This window comes from Mauremys mutica, chromosome 4 (genome assembly GCF_020497125.1).
Source record: "Mauremys mutica isolate MM-2020 ecotype Southern chromosome 4, ASM2049712v1, whole genome shotgun sequence".
Lineage (NCBI taxonomy): Eukaryota > Metazoa > Chordata > Testudines > Geoemydidae > Mauremys > Mauremys mutica.
In genome coordinates this window covers 133,861,726-133,887,807 of record NC_059075.1, presented here as the reverse complement: position 1 = coordinate 133,887,807, position 26,082 = coordinate 133,861,726, and the positions used below count along the sequence as shown (strand labels likewise).

At 45.5% G+C, this 26,082-nt stretch overlaps 1 protein-coding gene across 2 annotated transcripts in view; it reads left to right on the top strand.

Annotated features, from left to right (window-relative positions):
* UHRF1BP1 (UHRF1 binding protein 1) overlaps window positions 1-26,082 on the top strand; it is a 66,445-nt gene that overhangs the window by 11,288 nt on the left and 29,075 nt on the right. Inside the window, exons 2-7 of one of the 2 annotated variants that reach the window (XM_045014654.1) lie at window positions 17,629-17,791; window positions 19,877-19,915; window positions 21,678-21,769; window positions 22,961-23,150; window positions 23,699-23,839; window positions 25,725-25,895. In XM_045014654.1, the coding sequence (XP_044870589.1) occupies window positions 17,629-17,791; window positions 19,877-19,915; window positions 21,678-21,769; window positions 22,961-23,150; window positions 23,699-23,839; window positions 25,725-25,895 (796 nt within the window). Of the gene's footprint in view, window positions 1-17,628; window positions 17,792-19,876; window positions 19,916-21,677; window positions 21,770-22,960; window positions 23,151-23,698; window positions 23,840-25,724; window positions 25,896-26,082 lie in introns of those variants that run through there. The other variant, XM_045014655.1, reaches the window with a different exon arrangement.

The window sequence follows — 26,082 nt, the reverse complement described above, 5'->3', positions numbered from 1 at the left end:
TGTTTTGTACAGCGTGTGCTTGAGCTGGAGCCTCCATAAAGTTCCAGCATACGCAGCCCTGTTCCTACCCAGGAGGAGAGATATTCTAAAAGGGACTAAGTGAGTGGATGTAAGCGTGGGGGAGACGCATTCTGTGGTAGGTGAACATACCAGGTTACACTGTACAATGGTTCTGTCTTTTCCCCAGTGTGTTTGGAAACCATGGTTTCTTTCATAGGTTGAACTTTGAACTGGATTTTCAATTTCTTTTGGTTTTAGTCGTCATCTTGCAGTCCAACAGTCACAGCAGTGAATAGCTCTAGTGATATTCCTGGAGTTCGGAGTACTAACTGCTGAATGGATTTTGGCAGGGTAGGCGAACATTCCACAATGCAGGTGAAGCTGAATAATTTGCCTTGGAGAGTTTGGTGTCTCAGCTTTTATTTAAGTTAGATGAATATGGTGCCCATGAAACAGAGACTGATAACTCTGATAACCAAGAGCCAGTTGTGGTGCAGCCAGGTCTGGTGTTAAAGCATCCTTCACACAGATTTGTCAGTGTACTGTAATCCTGCCCTGCTGCAATGCACCTGCTAATCCAGTGCTGAATGCTGAGCAGAGACCATCAGCTGTGGATAAACCAGGGTGAGTCACCAGGCTTGCTGCACTGTGACCTAAGGGCTTGTCTACATAGAAAGTTTTACCAGTTATACTGGTGAAGTTACACTAATGTAATTCTACCGTATAATTCCCTGGGTGGACACTCCTGTTGGAGTTTGAGGGTTTTTTGTTTTTTGTTTTTTTTCTGGTTTAGTTTAATCCCTTCCAAAGAGACATAAGCTAAACAAACAAACAGGCATTCTTAAACGAGAAAAAGTGTGCCCACCAAGGGAGTTTTATCAGTATTACTCTAGTGATTCAGATTCACACCGTACCTTAGGCTGGTATAACTTTTCTGTGTACACAAGGCACTAGTCAAATGTGTAGGCAGATGAAAAGGGAGCATGTTTGCTTACTGCATCACCTAGCTCCCTGCTGTGACCTAAGAGCCAGAACAATCTGTCTAGTGTAACCACAGAAATCATAAAAATATAGGACTTGAAGGGACCTTAATAGGTCATCTAGTCCAGTCCTCTGCACTGAGGCAGGACTAAGTATTATCTAGACCTGTATTTCCCAAACTTGGGACGCTGCTGTTTAGGGAAAGCCCCTGGAAGGCCGGGCTGGTTTGTTTACCTGCCGTGTCTGCAGGTCCGGCCGATCGCGGCTCCCACTGGCCGCGGTTCGCTGCCCCAGGCCAATGGGAGCTGCGGGATGCGGCAGCCTGGAGCAGCGAACCGCGGCCAGTGGAAGCCGCGATCAGCCGGACCTGTGGACGCGGCAGGTAAACAAACCGGCCCGGCTTGCCAGGGGCTTTCCCTAAACAAGTGGCATCCCAAGTTTGGGAAACATTGATCTAGACCATCCCTGCTATGTGTTTGTCTAACCTATTCTTAAAAACTTCCAATAAAGGAAATTCCAAAACTCTCTAGGTAATTTGTTCCAGTGCTCAACTATCTTACAATTAGGAAGTTTTTCCTAATGTCTAAGCTAAATCTCCCTGTGATGGGATCCCTGGGGTGCAGCCTGGGACCATGGGACCACTGTGCCCCCTTAACTCTCCAGCCTGGGCTCTCTCTCTCAATGCTTTGCTAGTGACAAGCAGCAAACCCCTCCAGGCGCTGTGATTGCTCAGCACAACAGCGTATGGAGCCCTACACCCAGCCAGATTGTGTGAATGCTCCCAGAGCCAAATCCCCGCAGCTCCCAGCCTTGTACCTCAGGGATATACTGTCTTGCACTGCTCAAGACCCTTTCTTGAGCAATGCAATTTTATTAATTGGTTCACCACTTCATCAATGGAAGTGGATATACACCAGCCTTTGTAAACCATTGATAACTACTCTCTGAGTATGTTTTTCCAACCAGTTGTGCACCCATCTTATAGTAGGCTTTTCTAGGCTATATTTCCCTATTTTGTTTATGAGAAGGTCATGTGAGCCAGTAGCAAGAGCCTTCCTTATAGTCAAGATATATCAGATCTACTGCTTTTCCCTCTATCCACGGGGCTTGTTACCTTGTCAAAGAAGGATATTAGGTTGGTTTGACGTGATTTGTTCTTGACAAATCCATGTGAACTGTTACTTGCTACCATATGATTTCTAGGTGCTTACAAATTAATTTGTTCGATTATTTGCTCCATTATCTTTCCAGGTACCTAAGTTAAGCGGACTGATCTATAATTGCCTGGGTTGTTCTTATTCCCCTTTTTATAGATAGGTACTATATTTGCCCTTTTCCGGTCCTCTGGGATCTCTCCTGTCCTCCATGAGTTGTCAGAGATAATCACTAATGGCTCAGAGAAGACATCTAACTTGTCTAAGTAATTCTTATCCTGTTCTTTTCCTATTTAGCTTCAGATCCAACCCCATTGATGTTCATTATGTTAGTTGTCTGATCACTGCTAACTGAAACAAAAAAAGGCATTTATCACTTTGGCCATTGCTGTGTTTTCTGTTCGTGTCTTTCCCTCCTCATTGACTAATGGGCTAACCTGGTCTTTTGTCTTTATCTTGCTTCTAATGTACTTGTAAAATGTTTTCTTGTTACTGTTTATGCCCCTAGCTAGTTTAACCTTGTTTTGTGCCTTGGCCTTTTTAATTTTGTCCCTACATGTTTGTGCTGTTTTTTTAATATTAATTTTTCATAATTTGACCTAGTTTCCACTTTCTGTATGACTCTCTTGCGTTTCAGGTCGTAAGATCTCCCGGTTAGCCCAACGTGGTCTCTTAGTACACTTCTTGTCTTTCCTACGCATTGGGATAGTTTGCTCTTGTGCCCTTAATAGTGGTTCTTTAAAAAACTACCAACTCTCCTGAACTCTTTTTTTCTCTTACACTTTCTTCTCATGGGATCTTACCTACCAATTCTCTTAGTTTGCTAAAAGTCTGCCTTCTTGAAGTCCATTGTCTTTATTCTGCGGTTTTCCCTCCAACCATTCCTTAGAATCATGAACTCTCTTATTTCATGATCACTTTCACCCATGCTGCCTTCCACCTTCAAATTCTTAACCAGTTCCTCCCTGTATGTCAAAGTCAAATCTAGAACAGCCTCTCCTCTAGTTGATTTCTCCACCTTCTGCAACAAAAAGTTGTCTCCTGGGCATTCCAAGAACTTGTTGGATAATCTGTGCCCTGCTGTATTATTTTTCCAGCAGATGTCTAGGTAGTTGAAGTCTCCCATCACCACCAAGTCTTGTGCTTTGCATAATTTTGTTAATTGTTTTTAAAAAACCTCACATCTCTGGGTACTCTCTAAAACCAAGGCTCTGAAACCCAAACTTTCTTGAATTTCTGTGAATAAAAGAGGGAGTGGAGTATCTCTCTAAGCGCAGTCACTTTGGAACTTATTACAGACACTAACAGTCCTAGAGCCCTATTTCCTCCACTGGAGTTAATCATAGCAGAATCCTCTGACTGGAGACTGCATCATGAATCAGGGTAGAGATTCCCCATGCTTCCAGAACTGTAGGTAAGAAACCCAACTCCTGTCACGCTATTGAATGGAGTATGGAGAAGAGGTGACACTTCCTGAAAGCATCTTAGGCCTGGTCTACACTACGAGTTTATCTCGAATTTAGCAGCGTTAAATCGAATTAACCCTGCACTCGTCCACACAACGAAGCCCTTTACTTCGCTATAAAGGGCTCTTAAAATCGATTTCTGTACTCCTCCCTGCCGAGGAGAGTAGTGCTGAAATCAACATTGCCATTTTGAATTAGGGTTAGCGTGGCCGCAATTCGACGGTATTGGCCTCCGGGAGCTATCCCACAGTGCACCATTGTGACCGCCGTGGACAGCATTCTGAACTCGGATGCACTGGCCAGGTAGACAGGAAAAGCCCCGCGAACTTCTGAATTTTATTTCCTGTTTGCCCAGCGTGGAGCTCCGATCAGCACAGGTGACCAGGCAGTCCCAGAATCAAAAAAGAGCTCCAGCATGGACCATACGGGAGATACTGAATCTGATCTCTGTATGGGGAGATGAATCTGTTCTATCAGAACTCGATTCCAAAAGACGAAATGCCAAAACATTTGAAAAAATCTCCAAGGCCATGATGGACAGAGGCCACAACAGGGACTCAACACAGTGCTGCGTGAAACTTAAGGAGCTGAGACAAGCGTACCAGAAAGCAAATGGACGCTCATGGAGGGAGGGGTGACTGACAATTGTAGCTATCCTACAGTTCCCGCACTCTCCGAAAAGCATTTGAATTCTGGGCTGAGCTCCCAAAGCCTGAAGGGTCAAAAACATTGTCGTGGGTGGTTCAGGGTATATGTCGTCAGCTCCACCTCTCCCTCATGAAAGCAAAGGGAAAAAAGTCATTTCTTGCCTTTTTTCAATGTCACCGTATGTCTACTGGATGCTGCTGGCAGATGCGGTGCTGCAGCACTACACAGCAGCATTCCCTTGCCTTGTGGACGGCAGACGGTACAGTAGGACTGATCTCCGTTGTTATCGTCCCGTGGATGCTCCTGGCTGGCCTTGGTGAGGTTGGCCGGGGGTGCCTGGGCAAAAATGGAAATGACTCCAGGTCATTCTCTTCTTTAAGTTTTGTGTAATGGAGATTCAGTCCTGCCTGGAATATCAATCCAGCTGGAGGCTTCTGCCTCAGGCTGCTCTCCCAGTCAGCAGCACCGCACGGTCGCGCCTACCCCAGCCTACCCCTTGCTACCAGGGCTTACAATCAGATACTTAGACCTCTACATTTTGCTGCAAATAAAAAAAATCAAGCTGCCGTTTAGAACTGTCCCCCAACATACATATCCTGGGACGTTTTGTATTTGACCAATGTCAACCAAAGGCCCACACACAAATGGAGATTCAGCCCTGCCTGTGCTTCTATCCTAGTGCTTATCACGGATTCCCATTTTCAGCTATAGGCTGAGCAAGTGCAGAATGGTGGTTCACTCTACTTCGCTGTAAGCCAACCGCCCTCCCCTCCCCCCTTTGATCTCTGCTTGCAGAGGCAATAAAGTCAGTGTTGTTTCTTATTCATGCATTCTTTATTACTTCATCACAGAAATGGGGGGGATAACTGCCATGGTAGCCCAGGAAGGGTGGGGGAGGAGGGAAGCAACAGGTTGGATTGTTGCAGGGGCACCCCCTAGAATGGCATGCAGCTCATCCTTTCTGTGAGATGTCTGGGACTCTGACCCAGAGCGTCCGTTTGCCTCTCTGGTTCTTTAGTAGGCTTGCCTGATATTCTAGGCAGGACTGACTCTCCATTAGACAAAACTTAAAGAAGAGAATGACCTGGGGAGTCATTCCCATTTTTGCCCAGACGCCCCCAACCGACCTCACTGAGGCCAGCCAGGAGCACCCATGACAGCAGCAGATGGTACAGTATGGCTGATAACTGTCTTTGCTAACTTGCAAAGGCAAGGGGATGCTGCTGTGTAGCACTGCAGTACAGCGTCTGTCAGCAGCATCCAGTAGACATACGGTGACAGTGAAAAAAGGCTGAATGGGCTCCATGGTTGCCATGCTATGGTGTCTGCCTGGGCAATCCAGGGAAAAAGGGCGCGAAATGATTGTCTGCTGTTGCTTTCACGGAGGGAGAATTGACTGATGACATTTATCCATAACCACCCGCGACAAATTTTTGGCCCCATCAGGCATTGGGATCTCAACCCAGAATTCCAATGGGCGGGGGAGACTGCGGGAACTATGGGATAGCTATGGGATAGCTACCCACAGTGCAACGCTCTGGAAGTCGACACTAGCCTCGATACATGGATGCACACCGGCGAATTAATGTGCTTAGTGTGGCTGCGTGCACTCGACTTTATACAATCTGTTTCCAAAAATCGATTTCTGTAAAATCGGAATAATCCCATAGTGTAAACATAGCCTTATACATGTCCAAATTAAATGTAAAAGTAACTTGCTTATCCTTGTGGAGTAGCATGCACTAAGCACAGGACTAGCAGCCAGGAGCTCCTGGGTCATTTACCTAGCACTGACACTCACTCCTTGTATGATCTTGTCACTTTACCTTTCTCTTTTTTTATTACTAGCCTGCCTGTCTGGGGTGCTGTGGATTAGTTAATGGTTTGTAAGTGAATATCACTGTGGAAGTGATAAGTATTATTAATAACTTGGTGCTTTCCATTTTTCAAAGAACTAATTGATCTAATACTAATTGGTTTCATTTAATTCTAAATAGATTGATTAATTAGGTTAATGTGATACTGACTACAGTAATGTAAGTATTATCATTAGATATCTAATACTAATTAGCCGAATCTAATACTAATTAAGCATATTTCTCTTCCTTGTGCTCAGCCTGAAATCTCTAACTCTTGCATTGAGTGATACCATGTGTTTTTAGTGGACAGATTGTTGCAATGTTGTGCTGAAAGCCTGAGTTAGTAAAATGGTTCTCTGCTCTGAATTGTGGTGTTAGTTCTTCCTCCTGTGTATTGTAGTGCCTTTCAAGTTACTGCTTTCCCCCTCTTCAAAGGAGTTTTGGCTTCTGGCCTAGTTTTATTCCTTCCGAAACTAAGGTTAGTTCCCCACTCAGACACTCTCCCAAATTCATTGTATTTATTATATCTGAAGCTTCTGCTTCTGTTTTCCCGGAAAGTTTGTCTGTGTTTTACAATTATTGATGTTTTCCTCTACCAGCAATGAACCTTCTTGCCAAGTGAGTGTGATTCTTGGCTCTAGAGATAATGAGACTTAATATGAGGGAAATGTCGTATGTGTGAGAGATGTGGTCGTGAAAGAGTCTCCCCAGAGAAGTGTGGAAATCCCATTGTGTGGCACAAAGCGTGACTACCGTAGACAAGACACTGGGGAATATGCTATGTAGGGTATAATCCCGCATTGTCCAGGGCATGACTGGATATGACTAAATTAATTTCTTCCATTTCTAACTTCTACTATTCTCTATTCTGTCTGCTTATATAAGTGTTTGTGTTCTGTCTGCTTATATACTGTGTTTGTGTTTCAAATTAAGGAAGGAACTCTCGGTCCCGTTTCATAAGCTCACCACTGTTAACAGAAGAGCCTTTTCTTCTGCATCTCCTAACATCAAAAGCAGCTTCCCTTCAGCTCTCAGTCTCTCCATCTCTTTTCAGATCTCAGCTGAAAATTTACCCTGTTCCTTCTGTTATTCACACTTCAATATCTTCTCCATCTGCTACTCTGTAACAGTAGTAAGTGTTGTGGGTAATAATTATATACATCTGCCAATATATTATCCTATTCTGTAGCTATCTAAATTAAAATCAGGGGCATCTGTCATACAATGTGTAACTAATCACTGCTCACATTTACCCATAGTTACAAAACTATTAATAGAAATAGAAATATTTAGATGTAGATGCTAGCTTCATATGATAGTTATAGAATAGCAGTGGGAGAAGAAATTGAGATGAGAGGAGACTAGAGAGATAGCAAGTGTATTTTCAGATGGAGAATGCTCTTGCACCAGCAGTGTCAAGATAATGGGAAGGGACCAAGAGCTGATGAGCAAAAGGAGATCAGAATTATGCTTTAAGACATCCCATCCCGATACTTTTTATCTAGTCCTTCCTACCTGCAGGGGAAATATTTGCTCAATTGTAGACAGTGCTACACCTGCAGGACAGTTACAAATGAGGATATTGATTTCTACATGTGTTAATGCTATAAGCTGGCTTCAGGCCAGCAATCAACTTTGGCTAAACTTTCTCTTGCAATAAGTAGGTTTGACATCTAGATGTACAAGGAGATTAATTGGATACTAGCTCTCTGAGTAATGAAATCCCCACCTTTGATATCCTTTTAAAGTTAATGATGGAAGAGCGAGGTTGATGCTCCTGTTTTTTTTCCCTGCCAAAAACCAGACAAAAGACTCTCTAAAGCAAATGAAAGCTAAAACATCAGGAGTTCAGAAACCACCAAAGATACATTTTTTCCCAAAGAACTGTGCTCTTACAGCCCACATCCAAGTAAACCACTGTAGCTTAAACAGGATTTTAAACCATATAGGCAGTGTTTTAACTGTTACCTTATCCTGCTAGTTTATCTTTAAAAACAGCTGCTCCAACAGGCCTCTTTCCTCCTCCACTTCAGGGCTTGGCATTGGGGTGTGGGAAAATCATACCTAGAATATGGCAACCAGTTCTGGCACATGACTACCAAAAACATGCTGCTGATTCAGAGACAATTCAGAAAACATGGAGGTGTAAATGCTAAGAAAGGAGGGAGATTATTTAGGGTGGTCTGTGGGAGTATAATTAGGAGCAATGGGATGAAAGAGAAAATTTGCTAACGGTGGCATCTGTTCATTCGCACAAAGCCTTGTTGGAAGCCCCAGTACTTGAATTGGTTAAAGCTGGATTAGACAAAGCACTAGAAAATAGATTGTAGGGAACAGTTCTACATAGGTCACTGGGGCACGGACAAGACTAGACATCTGTCTCTAGCTACTATGATCCTATGTCTCTGTTTCCTATTGCTATGGCTAAGAAGACAATCAGAGTCTTTAGCCATTTGAAAGTTTTCTGTGGATATTGTGGACTGTGGTAGTGAGTTTTAGCCAGTACCCCGTGTGACGTTGCACTCCATATGATTTTATGAAAATATGCTAATGAGTGTGAATATAATGTAATTGGAATATGCTTCATGCAAAATGTCTCTTGTAAGGTATTACAAAGCTTATAATCTACTGAGTATGGTCATCCTAATTTGTATAAATGTATCATTCTTGTATGTGAAACTAGAAATATGAAATACAACTCTGAGGTCCTATTGTAATTATGCAAAGTGTGGGCCATTAATGGTGGCTTGGAATTTTGATGGCTCTCATTAACCTGGACAATTGACTGTAGATGGCTCTGTTTACTTGCTAGGCTTCCTGTGAGTCAGGCGGGGAAGAATGAAGGCTTGGGGGTCTCACAGGACATGTAACCATGTCACCTGTTACTGTAATCTATCTTAAACCTGGGGCGTTTCCATTTAGAAGAAGGGGTGGGGACCCAAAAAGACAAAAGATTCCTGCCTTGTGCCAAAGCTATATAAGGGGGTAGAACAGAACAAAGGAGGCTGCAGTCATGAGAAAATCCCCTAGCTACCACCTGAGCTGGAACAAGGACTGTACCCGGGGAAAGGATTGGGCCCAGACTAGAAAGGAGTCTAGTCTGTGAAAGAAGCTTATTGGAACATCTCTGAGGGTGAGATTTTTATCTGTAACCAGTTTCTTAATGTATTAGGCTTAGACTTGCGTGTTTTATTTTATTTTGCTTGGTAACTTACTTTGTTCTGTCTGTTATTACTTGGAACCACTTAAATCCTACTTTTTATATTTAATAAAATAACTTTTTACTTATTAATTAACCCAGAGCAAGTAATTAATTCCTGAGGGGAGCAAACAGCTGTGCATATCTCTCTATCAGTGTTATAGAGGGCGGACAATTTGAGTTTACCCTGTATAAGCTTTATAAAGAGTAAAACGGATTTATTTGGGGTTTGGACCCCGTTGAGAACTGGGTATCTGGGTGCTGGAGACAGGTACACTTCTTAAGCTGTTTTCAGTTAAGCCTGCAGCTTTTGGGGGATGTGATTCAGACCTGGGTCTGTTTGCAGCAGGCTAGCTTGTCTGGCTCAACAAGACAAGGCACTGAAGTCACAAGCTGCCAGGGAAAACGGGCTCAGAGGTAGTCTCAGCACATCAGGTGGTAGTCCCAAGGGGGTTTCTGTGACCCAAACCGTCACACCCTGCAAATCAAATTTGGACTTGTCTTGACTAGGTGATGTTTGAGAGGATGTAATGGTATCGGTCACCGAGAGAGAGTGAGTATATGTGTGTATGAGTTGCTCTTGCTGATCCTGTTCCTGGCAGGCCCAAGAAGAGTGTTGTTCTTTGAATGTACTGGCTAATGCTGCATGTTCTCTATTAAAGAGCTTTGGAAACAGAGAAATGGAAATAGTCCATGTAGCCAATTTTCTTAACAGCCACAAACTATTTCCATTCACTTTTATCCAAGCCAGCAATGCATGCTGCCAAAAATCGTACTGCCATTCAGCATGAATGGAGAGAGTCTGCCAGCAAACTTTGTTTAAAATCCTATTCACAGTCATTGGACCTTTCTTCCGCTGAGATTGATCAAAGCATTTCCTTTGAAGCTGCTGGGAAGACTAGTCATCTTTCTGAATTCCCTGCGGCTGTACTGCCATGCACCACCCTGGTTATGACATTTTGAATTTGAAAATTATTTCATCTGAGGATCTCAAAGCCCTTTGCAAAGAATTACTTTATCCTTGAGTATCAGAAGGGTAGCCGTGTTAGTCTGGATCTGTATCCGATGAAGTAGGTATTCACCCATGAAAGCTCATGCTCCTATATGTCTGTTTACCCTTGAGACAGCCCTGTGAGGTAGGTATAGTAACTTCGTTTTACAGATGAGCAAACTGATGCATAGAGAAGTGATTTGCCCCGTGCTGGTGCTGGTAATAGAACCCAGGAGTTCTGACTGGAAATCCCCTGCTCCTCTAGACTGCACAGTTATATTTTGGTTTGTTACTGTGACATAATCTTATGCTATCTCTTAAGCAGTCTGAGATCTTTCCCTCCAAAGACAGGCACAATATTTGGAATAGTGTTTTTTTTTAATTGCTGCATGGGGAATCCTCAGGTGTTCTCAGCTGCAGCAATCTGAAGATTGACTTAGATCCCCCCCCCATCTGCCCCGCTCTGCCTTCCACCCACATTGATGTAATAGCTCTCACTTGCCGCTTGAACACTTGAAAGGTTTATTGTGCATTGTGAACTACGGAGCTGGCCACTGTGTATGGGGATATTGCAGGCTCTCCAGTCCTTCTGGTGCCAGGTAAAGCGCTATCTCCAGCTCATAAAGTTGTAGGGATCAGCTTGTTGGGGGATACTTGCTACATTCTCCGATTGGCCTGCTCCGAACCTTAGAAACCAGTGTGAGGGCACTTGGTCTCATTGGGTACATCTACATGGCAAACAGAAACCCATGGCAGTGAGTCTCAGAGCCCAGGCCTACAGATTTAGGCTCATGCTACTGCCCTTAAAATAGCTGTGTAGACTTTGGGGCTTGGTCTGTGAAACCCTCCCTAAGCTTCAGAGCCCAAGCTCCAGTCCAAACTCGAATATCTACACAACTATATTTAATGCCATAGCACGAGCCCCAAGAGCCCATGTCTGTCGCAGTGGACTTGGTGCCAGGGGTTTCTGCTTGCCATGTTAGACATACCCAGTGAGCTGAGGGTGCCTTAGATTTGCTTCAAAACTCCACTTTCTTTACATGGCAGTATGAGGTTTGGCTAAAGACATCATACTGACCTACCCTCTGTTCATGTAACTGTTTACGTTTCTCCCTTGTTCCTAAATCTTCCCCAAGCCCCCTTCCACAGGCACTGTAAATTAAAGTTTCATGTTCATTTTGGCTGCTAACAGGGACTGTTCAAATAGAATCTTGCAGCATTGGCTCTGATCATCTTCATATCAGTTCAGCAGGACTCCTTGTGGCCCCTACACTTGTATTAAAAACCTGCTTTGTATTCATCTGGCTTTATTTAATATCTCTCTACATCAGTGAGTCAGTTTGAAGATTTCAGCTCTGTCTCTGGCTGAGATGCTAATGATTGTCCAATAAATGTATTCTGTCTCTGCAATATTCTGATACAAACAACACTGCTGCATTAATGTACCAGTTGAGAGCAGCATGTCTCAACAGAGGAAGTATGCTAAGGACCTGAAGTCGGGAGAGCTGGTTTTCTGTTCCTTGCACCTTCCTGGGCCTCAGCCTCCCCATCTATGAGTCTATTTGATTTATTAGATGTACAATGTCAAGTTAATGTCTGCAAAGTGCTCTTGGCATCCTACTGGTATACATTGTTCTCTCTGACCACTCACAGAGGATATGACTCTGCTGCGGCTCTCAGTTAGAGGACTTGATCTGTTAGCTCAAGCCATAGAGACTCATGCTTTATCTCTGGAGATCCCAGGCTCAGTCCCCAATGAGGAACCAGACGATAGGCATCATGCTTTGAGATCTTTAGTTCTCTTTGTTTACAGATATGTAAGATATCATTGTTTATGCTCCTCCAATGAACCTGTCACCTGTAGAATATCACACACGCTGGAATATGTAATTTTACACACACCAGTTTTTGCCATATAGTAATTGAGAACTGTGTTGATTTTAGCTGCCTTCTCATGTGTGTTTTAGGGTTGCCTCTGGTTTAATGAGGAAATATTTGTCTAAAGTAAACAGGCTGTCCTCTCTGTGTGAGCCTGAGACAATGACAGGTGTGTTATGCTATCATGTGATGGGAGACAAACAGTTTGATATACTAGCTTGTTAGGTCTGAAAAGGAGAGAACTTACGTGGCAGGTTAAAGTCTATAGACGTGTCATACTGCAATCCTCCCCTGCAGAAATCATTACTGCAGAGAATGGTGTGGAAACACAAGCAGCAGGCAAGCTCACAGCTGCTCAAGTCCCAGCCTCTCCTATGAGGAGGAGTGTTTGGCTGCACTGAAATGCATAACTGCTTCTCTCCTCACTTCAGATTCTGCCCTGGCACAATGTTCACTCGGATAAATACATTGTTCTGGAGGAAATTCTGGACTGGCTGATAAGCAACTAATCCCAGCCAGTTTCCCAGTTCAACTCACGTTCTAGTGGTGAGATTGATGAAACAGCACCATAGCCCCTCTTCCCCCCACCTTCGCTATCCCCCCAGCTGCTGGCCCAGTTGCTCAGGACTGTCTTTGTGCCTTGTACAATGGGGCAGCACACGCGGCCAGGCCAGTGCAGGGAAAGGGGAGTGAGAGAACTGCAGCGTGTGACTAACCTGTGAATCTAATCCTGCTCTAGCTGACAATGGGGCCTTTCTTTTCCGCCACTTGCTGGGCTGCTGTGCAGAATTAGAATTAGCATAGAGGAATGTGTGAAATGGCTCTAGCTTGAGCAGTGAGTAGATCATCTGGCAGAAACACTCCATCCTTTCTGAATCCCTTGGTATTGTGGTGCTATGCAAGCTGCTGCCCTTCACTGTCTTCCCTTTAGTGCAGAGGGGGAACCATGTAGTCAGACATCCCAGTGAGATACTGGCAAGGCAAATACAACTTCTCTGGTCATGATCCAGTCTATGGTAGGCTGCTGGCCTGTCTCCCAAGCCCAGGAAGAACTGATGCCATGCCAAAAGTCTAGTTCAAGCCCAGGGGTCGGCAACCTATGGCACGCGTGCCAAAGGTGGCACGCGAGCCGACTTTTGATGGCACGCAGAGCAGGCTGAGCCACTCAGCCCGCCGCTGCTCTGGGGTTTCCACTGGCAGTTCCTGCCAGCCGGGGTCCCACTGGCAGTCCCACTCAGCACCCGCTGCTGGCCTGGGGGAAGGAACCCCAGGCTGGCAGCGGGCTGAGACCCCGGCTGGCAGGAGCTGGCGGCCGAAACCCCAGAGAGGGGCGGGCTGAGTGCCGCTCTGGGGTTCCCGCTGCTGGCCCCTTGCCAGCCCGGGTCCCACCGCCGGTCCCACTCAGCGCCCGCTGCTGGCCTGGGGGAAGGAACCCCAGGCTGGCAGTGGGCTGAGACCCCTGGCTGGCAGGAGCCGGTGGCTGAAACCCCAGAGCTGGGGGGAAGAGACGCTCAGCCCACCGCCGAAACCCTAGAGCTGGGCGGGCTGACCCACTCAGCCTGCCACCGCTCTGCTGTCCGGCTGCTGGCTCCTTGCCAGCCGGGGTCCCTGCTGCAGCCCCACTCACCTTGCTTCCAGCGCAGGTCCCCTGCAGACAGGGTCCAGGCCTCCGGCCCTGCTCAGCCCTACCAGCTGCCAACTCCACTCACCTCAGCTGCTGATCTGGGGTTCTAGTCAGTTAACAACTGATCACTCAGAAGCCTGTGTGCAGCTTAAAGTGTCCAAATGCGTGCCACCAGACATTGGAAAACTCAGCAAGGAAAAGCAAGGGCAAGGATCACACTAAACTAATAAGATCTGCGTTTTAATTTAATTTTAAATAAAGCTTCTGAAACATTTTGAAAACCTTGTTTACTTTACTTATAACAGTAGTTTGGTTATATATCATAGACTTATAGAGACACCTTCTAAAAAACGTTAAAATGTATTACCGGCACGCGAAGCCTTAAGTTAGAGTGTATACATGAAGACTCGGCATACCACTGCTGAAAGGTTGCCAATCCCTGTTCTAGCCCTTCTTTCAGGGCAGTTTATTATTCAAACCCAAAACCCATAAGTTAACACAAAACCAAGCTATTTCCTAGACCAACACAGGTTGTAGGGGCCCAGAGGCCTTTCCCCTTACATCTCTCTCACTGCCACAAGAGCTGCCCTACTTCCTCCAGCCTTCTCTTCAACTGGGCTCTTTCAGTCCTTCATAGGAGCCACTTAACCTCTCCCCAGCTGGGTCTGATAATCCCCTTTGCCAGGGCCAAAGACCTCTTCTTCAACAGGCTCTGCCTCCAGACAAGGCTGGCTGGCTGCATATTGAGGGACCTGGTTACAACATGGTCAAATCCTAACTTTCTCTTTTGGCATAGATGGGATTGTACCATATTCCTGAAACACACCACAGCTTTGGACTTTGCAGGGCTGACCTACGACTCAGTAACACAATTAAAACATGGTTCAGTCTCATCTATGCTGTGAGATTGAACTATGTGTTATTTGTGTCAAGGGATAGCCATGCCTTTCAATATAGTACTGTGGTTGTTGCAGCGTAGGTGGAACTTGGGGACTGGCTGGACCAAAGCCATGGGAAACTTTAAGCTGCTCTCTGTTGACTTTATTCACAAACTTACTATCTGAATGAGAAATCTTGCAACCTTGTGAAGGAGCAGAGTCACCTAAGTTCTCTCACTAACTCAGGAATTTATGTAAATTACCATTTCTGTTACCAAACTTCTGAATTACCCCCGCCCCCATCCCTGAACTACTCCTGGTGGGTCAGAGGAAGCAGATTAGTCCAAGCGCAAGTGCCTGGCGAATTGCTGCTGTTGGGAACAGAACTTTTCTGAACTCTTCCAGCGGGTGGCAGGAAAGGTGCATTTCATTCATGAGGAAGAACCGTTCCAAGATTTCTAACACAGCTGAATCCAGCGTGGCTGCTTTTTGTTTTCTTCCCTGTTTATGCACCAATATGTACCTGCCAAGTATCCCAGTTTTTGGCAGGGTCATCCCAGTTGGGAAGAAGAAAAATCCTGCGTCCTGCTGCAATTTGTGATCATTCTGCTGATGCAGGGCTCTTGGCAGCTCACCATTACCTTCCTCCTAGATTGCCCTCATCTTTGCTTGCCCTAACTCTTCTGAGTACTCTTTCAAAAGGATCCTTGGTATTTCCAGTTCAGCTGGGTGCTTTCAGATTTGCCCCAGAATCCTTTGCACCTCTCTTTTGTGGCCTTAATCAAATTGTTCTCATCCATCAAATGTGTGGCACATCTGGAATTTGAAGACACCAGGTGTCATGAATAGTTAGTAAAGGGTTAAAGCATAGTACCTGGTGGGCATCTGACCTGAGGACCAATCAGGGAAGAGAATTTGAAACTCCTAGGAGGGAACTTTTCCCTCTGTTTGGGGGGGTCTTTGTCTTTGGCCGTTTGGAGTTCAAGAGACCAGACGAGTTAATCAAGTCCCTACAAGTTCCACCTTTCTGAACTAATTTCTTCTAGTCAAGATAGTGAGTATTAGAAAGATACTTTGTGTCCTTATCTAATAATCCTATGTTTGCAATTCTGTGTGTTTGTTATTGATTATTCTTAATTCTGCTTGTACTGGTTGTACTGAGAAAGAGAGAGAGGATTCTCTCCAGAACTTAGCAAGGTTATACCCTATGAGTGCCCAGCTTGGATTCATAGAGATTCTGTATTTTCTTTTGTTCTCTTAATAAATTCTTTTCTTTTCTTTGGACTTGGTTAATTCCTTCCCTTGGGGAAATTCAGGGGAAGGGGAGGGGGAAGTGGGCTGCTTCCCTGTGTGTAGAGATTCAAGGCGTTTGAATCCAGGCACCTCTGTCTCCAGAGCAGGCTGGAGAGAGGGAGGAGGGGGGAGGTTCCTCCTCTGTGAATTGATCTGTGTTCCCAAGGGGGGAAACAGGGGTGTCCCGGCCCACGGAATTGACCGGGTGGTGGCAGCCGAAGGGGAGACCTACCCTAGGATTTTGGGGTGGGGGGAAGACATGCGGGTCCTCACTTTGAAACCGCCCAGTTTCAAGTGAGGGTAGACTCCTGACACCAGGGTACATACAGCAGATCTGGAAACGGCAAAGCCTCTTGGGAGGGGTAATTGAGACAGGAGAGATCAGCAGCTGATGGTAGCCAGAAGAAAAGCAGGGCGTGGCTGAGCTGGTCAGTGAGAAGCAGGGTGAAGGATTATGTTATGTGCAGGTACACTGATGTTTCGCTGATCACGTATAACCCTGTTTCTTAACTTGGGACACTGGTGAGCATGAATCAGCTTCACTAATGAGGGACAGGAATGGGTTTGGCTCTGAGACTAGTATTTAAAGAGATGGATAAAATAATTGATTTAAAATACTTTACTTCCCCGTGACAATAATATGAGCGATAGATTAGATCAGATTTATTGATCTCCACCATTGATGCTATAAGTTTCTTAATATTGTTTTTGCATGCTACTTATCGTGGGGAGTGAAACTATTGTCCAGTTGCATTTGTTTCTACTCATTTTCATTTTCTTTGTGCCCTAATGCAATTACATTAATTTCTGGGTTTCCAGTGCTCTCTTCTGATTTGATTTAAAACATTTAAAATGCCAAATTATATGGGCCTTAAAGACACCCACCAAGTTTCTTTGCTGACCTGCCACGGTACCCAGCGTTTAACTGTCAGCTAGCTATGATACCAAAATACTTGTCATAGCTTATATGGAGGATGCCTAGGGTGAAGACACTTTTAGGGCTGGCATTAACTCTGTCCTCTTCTGTATAATCAAAACATCTGAAAGACAAGCAATTCCAAGTTACACCTAACAACCTTGTCTTCCCACCTATATTTTAAACTTTAATTTTCTCTTTTTTCCTCCTTTAGTTTTGACTATGTTCTTGCAACCTCAGTTCGAGCTTAATGAAGATTTTTCTGTGGGGTGGGATGTCTGATCATTTTGTGACCTCCCTCCTCTTATGCTTTATTATAAAAAAAAAAAAAAAAGAAAAGAAAAGGAAATATTGGACCAAAACTGCTTCTCTCTCTCTCTCTCTCTCTCTCTCTCTCTCTCAGTATTTATAGTGGGCCAATCTCCGTGACGAATGCACTTACGGCTCTTTAGGGAACTGACCCAATTACCATTGAAGTCAATGGGAGTTGGTTCGGGAATCAGGGCCTAACTGCACACTGCAAAACTGGCACGGCAGCTCACACAATGCACTATAGAAATGCAATGGTCTGCCCAGTGTGTGGTGTTATGGTGTCCCTGTTATTCGCTCTCTCATCCCCTGAGTGTGTGAGGTTCTTTGCAAACAATAGGGAGGTGTTGACCCTCAAAATAACCCTCCTCTACGAAGACAGACACACTGGAAGTTGTTGTTATATTGCCTCTTAACTCTTCTTCTTCACAGGTTTACTAAGAATCTCTCTCCGGACAAAATCAACCTGAGCACACTGAAAGGTCAGGGGCAGCTGACCAACCTGGAGTTGGATGAAGAGGTGCTGCAGAATGTGTTGGAGCTGCCCACCTGGCTAGCGATCACCCGTGTCTTCTGCAACAAGGCTTCCATCCGGGTGAGTTGAGATACTGGGCTAATGGTGTCCTCCAAACACAATGCAGCCCACTTAATGTCAGTCTGCATTTGATGTTATCTGGGGCTTTTGATAAAGGATGTAAGCTTTCTCAACTGGAAATGAAATTGTGGTAGCCGAGGCATATCCTGCCCCTTCCTCCTGCCCCTGACTTATTCTTTAATGCTGAAAGAGTGAAACAGCCATCCCAGGTTGCCCTGGCTGTTCACACAAACCACCAAACTGGACTGAAACAGGAATGTAAAGTGTAAATAAACTCAGATTGAAATTCTTTGAAAACCTGCTTGTGCCATGAGTTTCTGTACAGTAACTTATTTAAAGGACATATTTACAGCAATGGATCACATCGGGGTCACCAATGTTGTCAGAGTACTACCGGTATAGTGCTCTGCTTTCTCCAATGTTGATATCACTCGGCTGCGTGCGTGTGTTCCCTCTGTGTGCTGTCCCAGCTCTGCGCAGATAGCTGACACAGCAGACCCGATGAGAACCCCCAATAACCACAGAGTCTAGTAAGATGCAAAGTCACGTTGACTAGGTTTATTGCGACCTTGGACACAATTGAAGTTCTCCGTAGATTACTTAGTCTACCGGGCATACTACTAATATGTGCCTCTTGGCAATGGACCAGGCTCAGTCAGTGGTGGGACTTTCCACTGCCCCCTCGGCCGGACAAAGACACCGCACCAGGGATGCATTCTTATACACAGATACAAACAAGTTACACATCACACCTGATGTATGAGGTGCAACCCCTCTACGTAGCAAGGTACAACCACTCTACCTAGTAAGGTGCCGCCTCTCACTTTGTACATGTTGGTTCGATCAAAACAACTCTATCCATCATATTACCCTTTTGCCCCTGTCATTGGGATGGGCCAGCCTGTTCTTTGTTATCTGTGTGGAATGTGCAAGTATGTGAATGTTCTGATATCTAGTGTTCAGTACCTTTTAGGTACGTATCTTCTTGCAGCATCAGCCCTTTCCTTGCCAGCTTCTGTGAGCAGGGCCTGCCTCTGGCTCACAGCTTAACTTTGCTTTATGTTAGCAAAGTCTTGACCATTACTTTAGTTTAGGCCTCAGGCCTCATACCAGGCCTCTGATACCAAGGTTTATATCTTAGGGCCTCCTCTTACTACACAGACGTCAGAAATAATGTGCAAATTGGGTAAAAGCATGTGAAAAACGACTTGCTAGGCACCCACAAGCCTCTGCGCCCACAATTACCCGGCTTGCTAGTATAATTGCAGTAATTGCACATGCAGTCACAGCTGCACTTGTGCACAGAGAATGGGCCTCTTCATCTTGAAAATCTTGTTCCAAGTGCTTTTTGTCTTAGGAATTTTTCAGCTGACATTAAATGAGAAGTTGTTAGTTTGTTTAACCGCAGCCGATGTTAGACACAGTTACACTAAATTAATGGAAAAGCATTTAGCATATGGAAAAGACTTTCTGTTAAAGTGTGGTTCTGCTCTGCCAAATGACTGTAAAAATGGCCTCCTTTTACTCATCTCAGCTGCTCCCTGTATGTATTCAGAGTTGGATCTGCTCAGTTTAGTAACAAGCATTAGTTCTTGCTCCTCCTAGAACTGCAGAGCAAACACAGGTCAGTGGGGGTAAAATGGACTGTATTTAGGTTTGAGCATAATCTACAGAACTGTAAAGTAAATTCCAGTTACAGCATGAATTAATTGATTGCAAACCTATTAAAGACAAGAGAGTTGCTCATGCATAAGTGAAATCTGAATTTTGGCTGCAGAGCATATATTACTGGTAATGATGCATGAGAAGGAAAAGACTCAGCCTGAAATACAAAAGCCAAACTGGGCTTACGCAGCAGGTCGTTTGAACACCTTTTCAGTTGTCTGTGGGAGCCCATTTGAGCTGGAGTCAGTGAGACACAGTGAACCTGTATGGTCACAGTGCTGTTTTTATGTGATCAACTCTGAGAGCACAGCAGGACTTTAAGTGAGTTGATCTCAGGAGGGCTCGACTGTGTCTCCCTGAAATCGTTCAAACCTATGCATACTGAGGGCACCTTCTGCAACTCGAGCTCTGTCTTTACAGATCCAGTGGACGAAACTGAAGACGCACCCGATTTGTCTGGTAATATTTTGTTTTAGTCTTCTTCCTTCTTTGTAATAAATCTTAGCTAAGGGATTGTTCCTGCAAAGGGACAATTGGTTCTTACTGCTAGAGGCTTTTGTGACATAACATCTCAGCTGCTGATCAAATCCAGCCCATTGCACAGAGGCTTCTCTAAGGTCACGTGAGATGTGAATGTTTTTCTTTACCACCCAGGTCTCATAGAAGTGTCTTAGTCAATAAGGGTATGCCTACACTGCAAAAAATCCCCACAGCAGCAAGTCTCAGAGCCCGGATCAATTAACTTGGGCTCATGCTGCTACGGGGCTAAAAATAGCAGTGTATAGACGTTTCTGCTTGGACTGGAGCCTGGCTTTGACACCTGGTGAGGGGGCTAGAGCCCACACTCTGAGATCTACCCCCTTTGTTGGATTTCATAGCCCAGCTCCAGGGAGGGAATGTCTACAGTGGTATTTTTAATGCTGTAGCATGAGCCCCATGAGCTTGACTCCATTGACCCAGGCTCTGAGACTGGCTGCCATGGGGTTTATGGTTGTTGGGTTTTTTTGCATTGTAGACGTACCCTAAGGCCTTTTCTGAGGTTGCTGTGCTGTCCTATGGTCAACTGTTGGATCGCCCTAGGGAAGAGTACAAATTCCTGGGATATGGTGAGAATTGCCCAGATGACATTCCCACTGGCCCCAGGGTGCTAAACTTGGTTTCAAGTGTATAATAAGAGTGTTCTCTACAAGTAGATGTGAAATCAGTGATAGATTTTTCTCAATGGATCTCAAAGTACTTTGGAGACTGTGTGTACATTAGCACTGAAATGCAGCAACCTCTGAGACCTGGTCTACACTACAAAGTTAAGTAGATTTGTGTCGACCTATTTGTGTGTGTGTCTATGCTCAAATGTGTCTCCAGCTGATATAAGCACCTGTTAGTCACACAGTCAAATCACCTCCCCGAACGGCATAGAGCCATGGTTCACCTACTGAGGTCAATGTGCGAGCATAGATATTGTATGACCTATATCAACCCTCACAGTCCTCCAGCAGCTGTCCCACAATGTTCCATTCTCTACAACAGTGACTGCTCTGGCCAGAACTTTAAACTCCACTCTCAGAGACTGGAAGCCACACCCCACTTTGAAACCCCCCCCCATGGGTTTTTTAAATGCTTTTTTCTGATCTCCCAACTTGAGGGTGAACTAACAGTTCACCCTCATTTTGTGCAGTTGCCCAGCCACCTGTGCCAAGCTCCACACACTAGACGTGCAGTGCTCCTGCCTGGAGTAGACAGGAAGTATTGGGACTCTGGGGCCTGTGGGAAGAAGAGGCTGCACAAACACAGCTACAGACCAGCTGTAGAAATGTGAACATCTGTGAGCAGATTGCACAGGGGCTGCAGGCAAAGGGGTATGACAGTGATCAGCAGTAGTGCTGCATGAGAGTGGAGAGCACCTGCCAGGTGCAGAGTTGAAATGGGGAGAAAGATAGATACTTTAGTCAAGGATGCTCAGCCAACCCCCTCACTTTTATGAAAAGCGCCCTGTGAGATTTTCAATGTCCATGCAGAGTAGATGGGACCTTGGTTTTTAAGGTCTCATTTGAAATACTCACCCACACACAGTGAATTCCCTGAGAATGATGTAAGGTGGAGTCCACCTTGTTGGTATTTGACCCAGCAGTTCCAGTGACCCCCTATGTATTTCAAACCTAGGGCCATAATGCTCATCCTGAGTCTTAATGTCATGCTTACTTCTTCCTTGCTGTGTTTGCAGTACCTGGATAAGGTGGAGGTGGAGATGCGAACCTGTGAAGAGCCTCGGCCACCCAATGGACAGTCTCCCATTGCTCTCGCTGCAGGTCAAAGGTCGGCATCCCCTAACTCTCCAGTTAGTTTTTTGACATTGTATTATCTGTGTTGGGCAGGCACCCCCGATTGTCCATTCTGAGCAGTGAAGGAGCCTTGCAATAAAAAAGAGGAATTGTTTTCTCCCAGCCTTTTTAACTGTGAGATGGGGACAGGGTTTGGCAGAAGTTTGTACAGCTGGCCAGGGTTGACCTAGACTAGATCCTTAAGAATGCCCAGCTCCTTTAAGCCATGCTCCCTAGAGGCTTTGCATTGCAGCTCCCACCTCCGGTTAGGAAGCAATGGATAAGATTCCTTCATTGCAGCCCATCTCCCCATCCTTTCCTGCTCCTCTAGCCAAGTCTCTCTTTCCCACTTCCTGAACATCTTCATTGATTTCCTTCATCTTTGGCAGAGACCTAAATCTTCTCCTTGCTTCCAAAGCTTCACTGAAATTCCTGCCTGGCCTGCACTTGTGTTCTTCTCCGCTGGCTGTGCTCCGTCACATTTCCCAGCACCCCACCCAAGCTTCTCTCCTCACCACTTTTTTATCCCCATCCTGACTCAGCTCCTGCTTTCATGTTGCCCCTCCAGGCCAGAAACAAGTAACATCCTCTCACAAAGCATTCCCCATGTTCACTCTGTACTGTATTGTGCCTGACTGGGCTGTTGAGCTTTCATCTTTTTGGGAAGTCCATTGACAGAGCTATGACACTTCAAACCCATTGAGGCTCTGCAGAAGCTCTAACAGTTTCAACACATTCTGCCCATTGTACTGTGCTACGTTAACAATTGTGTCTCTTTTGAATCGGCTAGCAGTGCTTGCTGGAGTGTTGTGTGGGACAGGAGTATTTCTGTCTCTGGCCTTGGGAGTGAGAGGCAGACTCCAGGAGTTGATCTTCAGCTTCCATGTGCACTGCATCCCCTTGCTCACCCCTTGCTCCATCATTTACTCTTCTTCCTCTGTCCCTGCCTACCATGGTGATGGCTTTGACCACTCAGTTGTAACCATGGCTAAGGTTAGTCTGTCAAATAGGGGGTGCCTTAGAGCACAGGTGACGGCACTTCTCCTGAAGGTAGCCCATCTCTGTGAAGCCAGGCTGCTTCTGAACCTTAGGTCTCCTTTGTGACAGTTGTTTGTTACCACTGGGTCAGCCTGAACTGGGGCCTCTTTTAATAGAATGATGATTTTGAGAGTTCTTCTCTTTACAGCGAGTATGGCTTTGCCGAAAAAGTTGTGGAGGGAATGTTCATTGTTGTCAATTCCATCACCATCAAGATTCACTCCAAGGCCTTCCACGCCTCTCTTGAACTGTGGCAGCTCCAAGGATACAGCGTGAATCCCAACTGGCAGCAGAGCGACCTACGTTTCACCCGCATCACTGATGCTCATAGAGGAGAGGTAAGACCCTCTCTGCATTGGCAGACGCAGCATACGGGGGCGTCACATTTAGGTCTCTTCCATGGTCCCTGAAGGGTCTGGCAGATTTGGGGCCGTCATTCATCTTCTCTGAATTCTTACCTCATGGTCTCAGTATGGATGGCTATAAAGAACCTCAGTGACCTCTGCTTCACAGTCTAAAGCATCCACTGGGAAGTGGAGTCGCTTTGAACTCTTCCATAGCCAGTGGTCCCTTATCACACTTCTTCATAGCATCTCCTTACTGGGAGAATGAAAAACTGGAGAAGCTGTGAGCTCCCTTGCAATCAATACGTTTTCACTAGTCTCTGCTGTGATTGCACTGTAGAGGGAGGACTATATGCTCCTCCATTTATTACTGGGATCCCAGAAGAAAGATAGTGTCTCTTCCTTCCCCACTTCTAAGTCTGTTTCTCTTCTTGCCTATGCACTGCTACTATGTAACGTATCTATCGTTAAAGTCTTGAAGTTGGTGAAATCCTCAGCATTTTCCTATTTGTCTCCTGGTCTCTGTCTCTCTCTCTGGGTAGGTTTTGACATTTAAAGAGCTCACCTGGCAGACACTTCGGATAGAGGCAGATGCCACTGACAATGGTGATCAGGATCCCACTACCACTCCTCTGAGGCTCATTACCAATCAAGGCAGGATCCAAATTTCTCTCAAGAGAAGGGTGAGTATCGTCTCTGATAACAGGAGTGATTTGCATGGTAAAGTCCTGATTGCATCTCCCCGATGAGGAATAACATCCTTACTAAATTGAATCTCAGAACCGAGAAGAGGCACTGAGAGGGTTAGTTATTCCTGTGTCTGGTGAAGGTACACATGCCCTCCCTTCTCAGTTTTTGTGCTTTTTCTCCACAAAAGCAGAGCCCTAGATACTGTATTGCTCTGTGGTTTCAGTGCGGTACACGCTGAGCTCTTATCTCGTGTACTCAGAACAGCTCATTTCTTAGTTCAGGAATGCATGCAGCAGGCTTTTGATACAGTCTCCCACAGTATTCTTGCCAGCAAGTTAAAGAAGTATGGGCTGGATGAATGGGACGGTAAGGTGGATAGAAAACTGGCTAGATGGTCGGGCTCAATGGGTAGTGATCAATGGTTCCATGTTTAGTTGGCAGCCGGTATCAAGTGGAGTGCCCCAAGGGTCGGTGCTGGGGCCGGTTTTGTTCAATATCTTCATTAACGATCTGGAGGATGGTGTGGACTGCACCCTTAGCAAGTTTGCAGATGACACTAAACTGGGAGGAGTGGTTGATACGCTGGAGGGTAGGGCTAGGATACAGAGGGACCTAGACAAATTAGAGGATTGGGCCAAAAGAAATATGATGAGGTTCAACAAGGACAAGTGCAGAGTCCTGCACTTAGGACGGAAGAATCCCATGCACTGCTACAGACTAGGGACCGAATGGCTGGGCAGCAGTTCTGCAGAAAAGGACCTAGGGGTTACGGTGGACGAAAAGCTGAATATGAGTCAACAGTGTGCCCTTGTTGCCAAGAAGGCTAATGGCATTTTGGGTTGTATAAGTAGGGGCATTTCCAGCAGATCGAGGGATGTGATCATTCCCCTCTACTCAGCACTGGTGAGGCCTCATTTGGAGTACTGTGTCCAGCTTTGGGCCCCACACTACAAGAAGGATGTGGATAAATTGGAGAGAGTCCAGCGGAGGGCAACAAAAATGATTAGGGGGCTGGAGCACATGACTTATGAGGAGAGGCTGAGGGAACTGGGATTGTTTAGTCTGCAAAAGAGAAGAATGAGGGGGGATTTGATAGCTGCTTTCAACTACCTGAAAGGGGGTTCCAAAGAGGATGGATCTAGACTGTTCTCAGTGGTAGAAGATGACAGAACAAGGAGTAATGGTCTCAAGTTGCAGAGGGGGCGGTTTAGGCTGGATATTAGGAAAAACTTTTTCACTAGTAGGGTGGTGAAGAACTGGAATGGGTTACCTAGGGAGGTAGTGGAATCTCCTTCCTTAGAGGTTTTTAAGGTCAGGCTTGACAAAGCCCTGGCTGGGATGATTTAGTTGGGTTTGGTCCTGCTTTGAGCAGGGGGTTGGACTAGATGACCTCCTGAGGTCCCTTCCAACCCTGAGATTCTATGATTCTATGATTCTAGGGCAAGTGGGTGAATAATCCTCTGTCACATTCATGTAAAAGTGTGCTGTGTCCTCTTTTATTGAGCACTTAAATCACTGCCAGGCTTAGTTGTACTATAAACAGGAGAAGGAGAAAGGTGATGAAGTGTCAATTAGAAAGAATAAACCTCCTGCATTTCCACTTCTTCCTTCAGTGCAGTTGGACACATGCCTCCTTAGGTGGAGACAGATTTGTCTAGCCTGGCACTCAGTTGAGACAACAGATCCCCCTGAATAATATTGGGGTACCCTGGACACCTGTCAGTCAGATGAATTGCCTCCCTCTACCCTATTTTCTCTCCTATGACTTCTAAAGTGGCACATTTTGCAGCTGCTACAGTCCACAATTACCCTGAAGAATAAATGTGTAAGGTTAAAATTGTTATGTTAAGCTCCCTGCTTTCTCTTTGGTTGGCTCAGACCAAAGATTGCAACGTGGTGGCATCTAAGCTGATGTTCCTCCTTGACGACTTGCTCTGGGTGCTGACAGACTCTCAGCTGAAAGCCATGATGAAATATGCAGAGTCCTTGAGTGAAGCCATGGAGAAATCTGCCCGGCAGAGGAAGAGTATGGCACCAGAACCTGTCTTGGTAAGCAGCCAACACCCAAGCATGAGCATTCTGGGAAAAGGGAAGAGACATGGAAAAGGCAGCGTGGATTCTCTGTATACACATACAAACAGGTGCCTGTTGCCAAGTGGTCTCTCTGATGATGGGAAGAGGTAGGAAAGCTGTAATCTGTGCAGCTTCCCAAAAGTCCTGTCAACACTCCTATGGG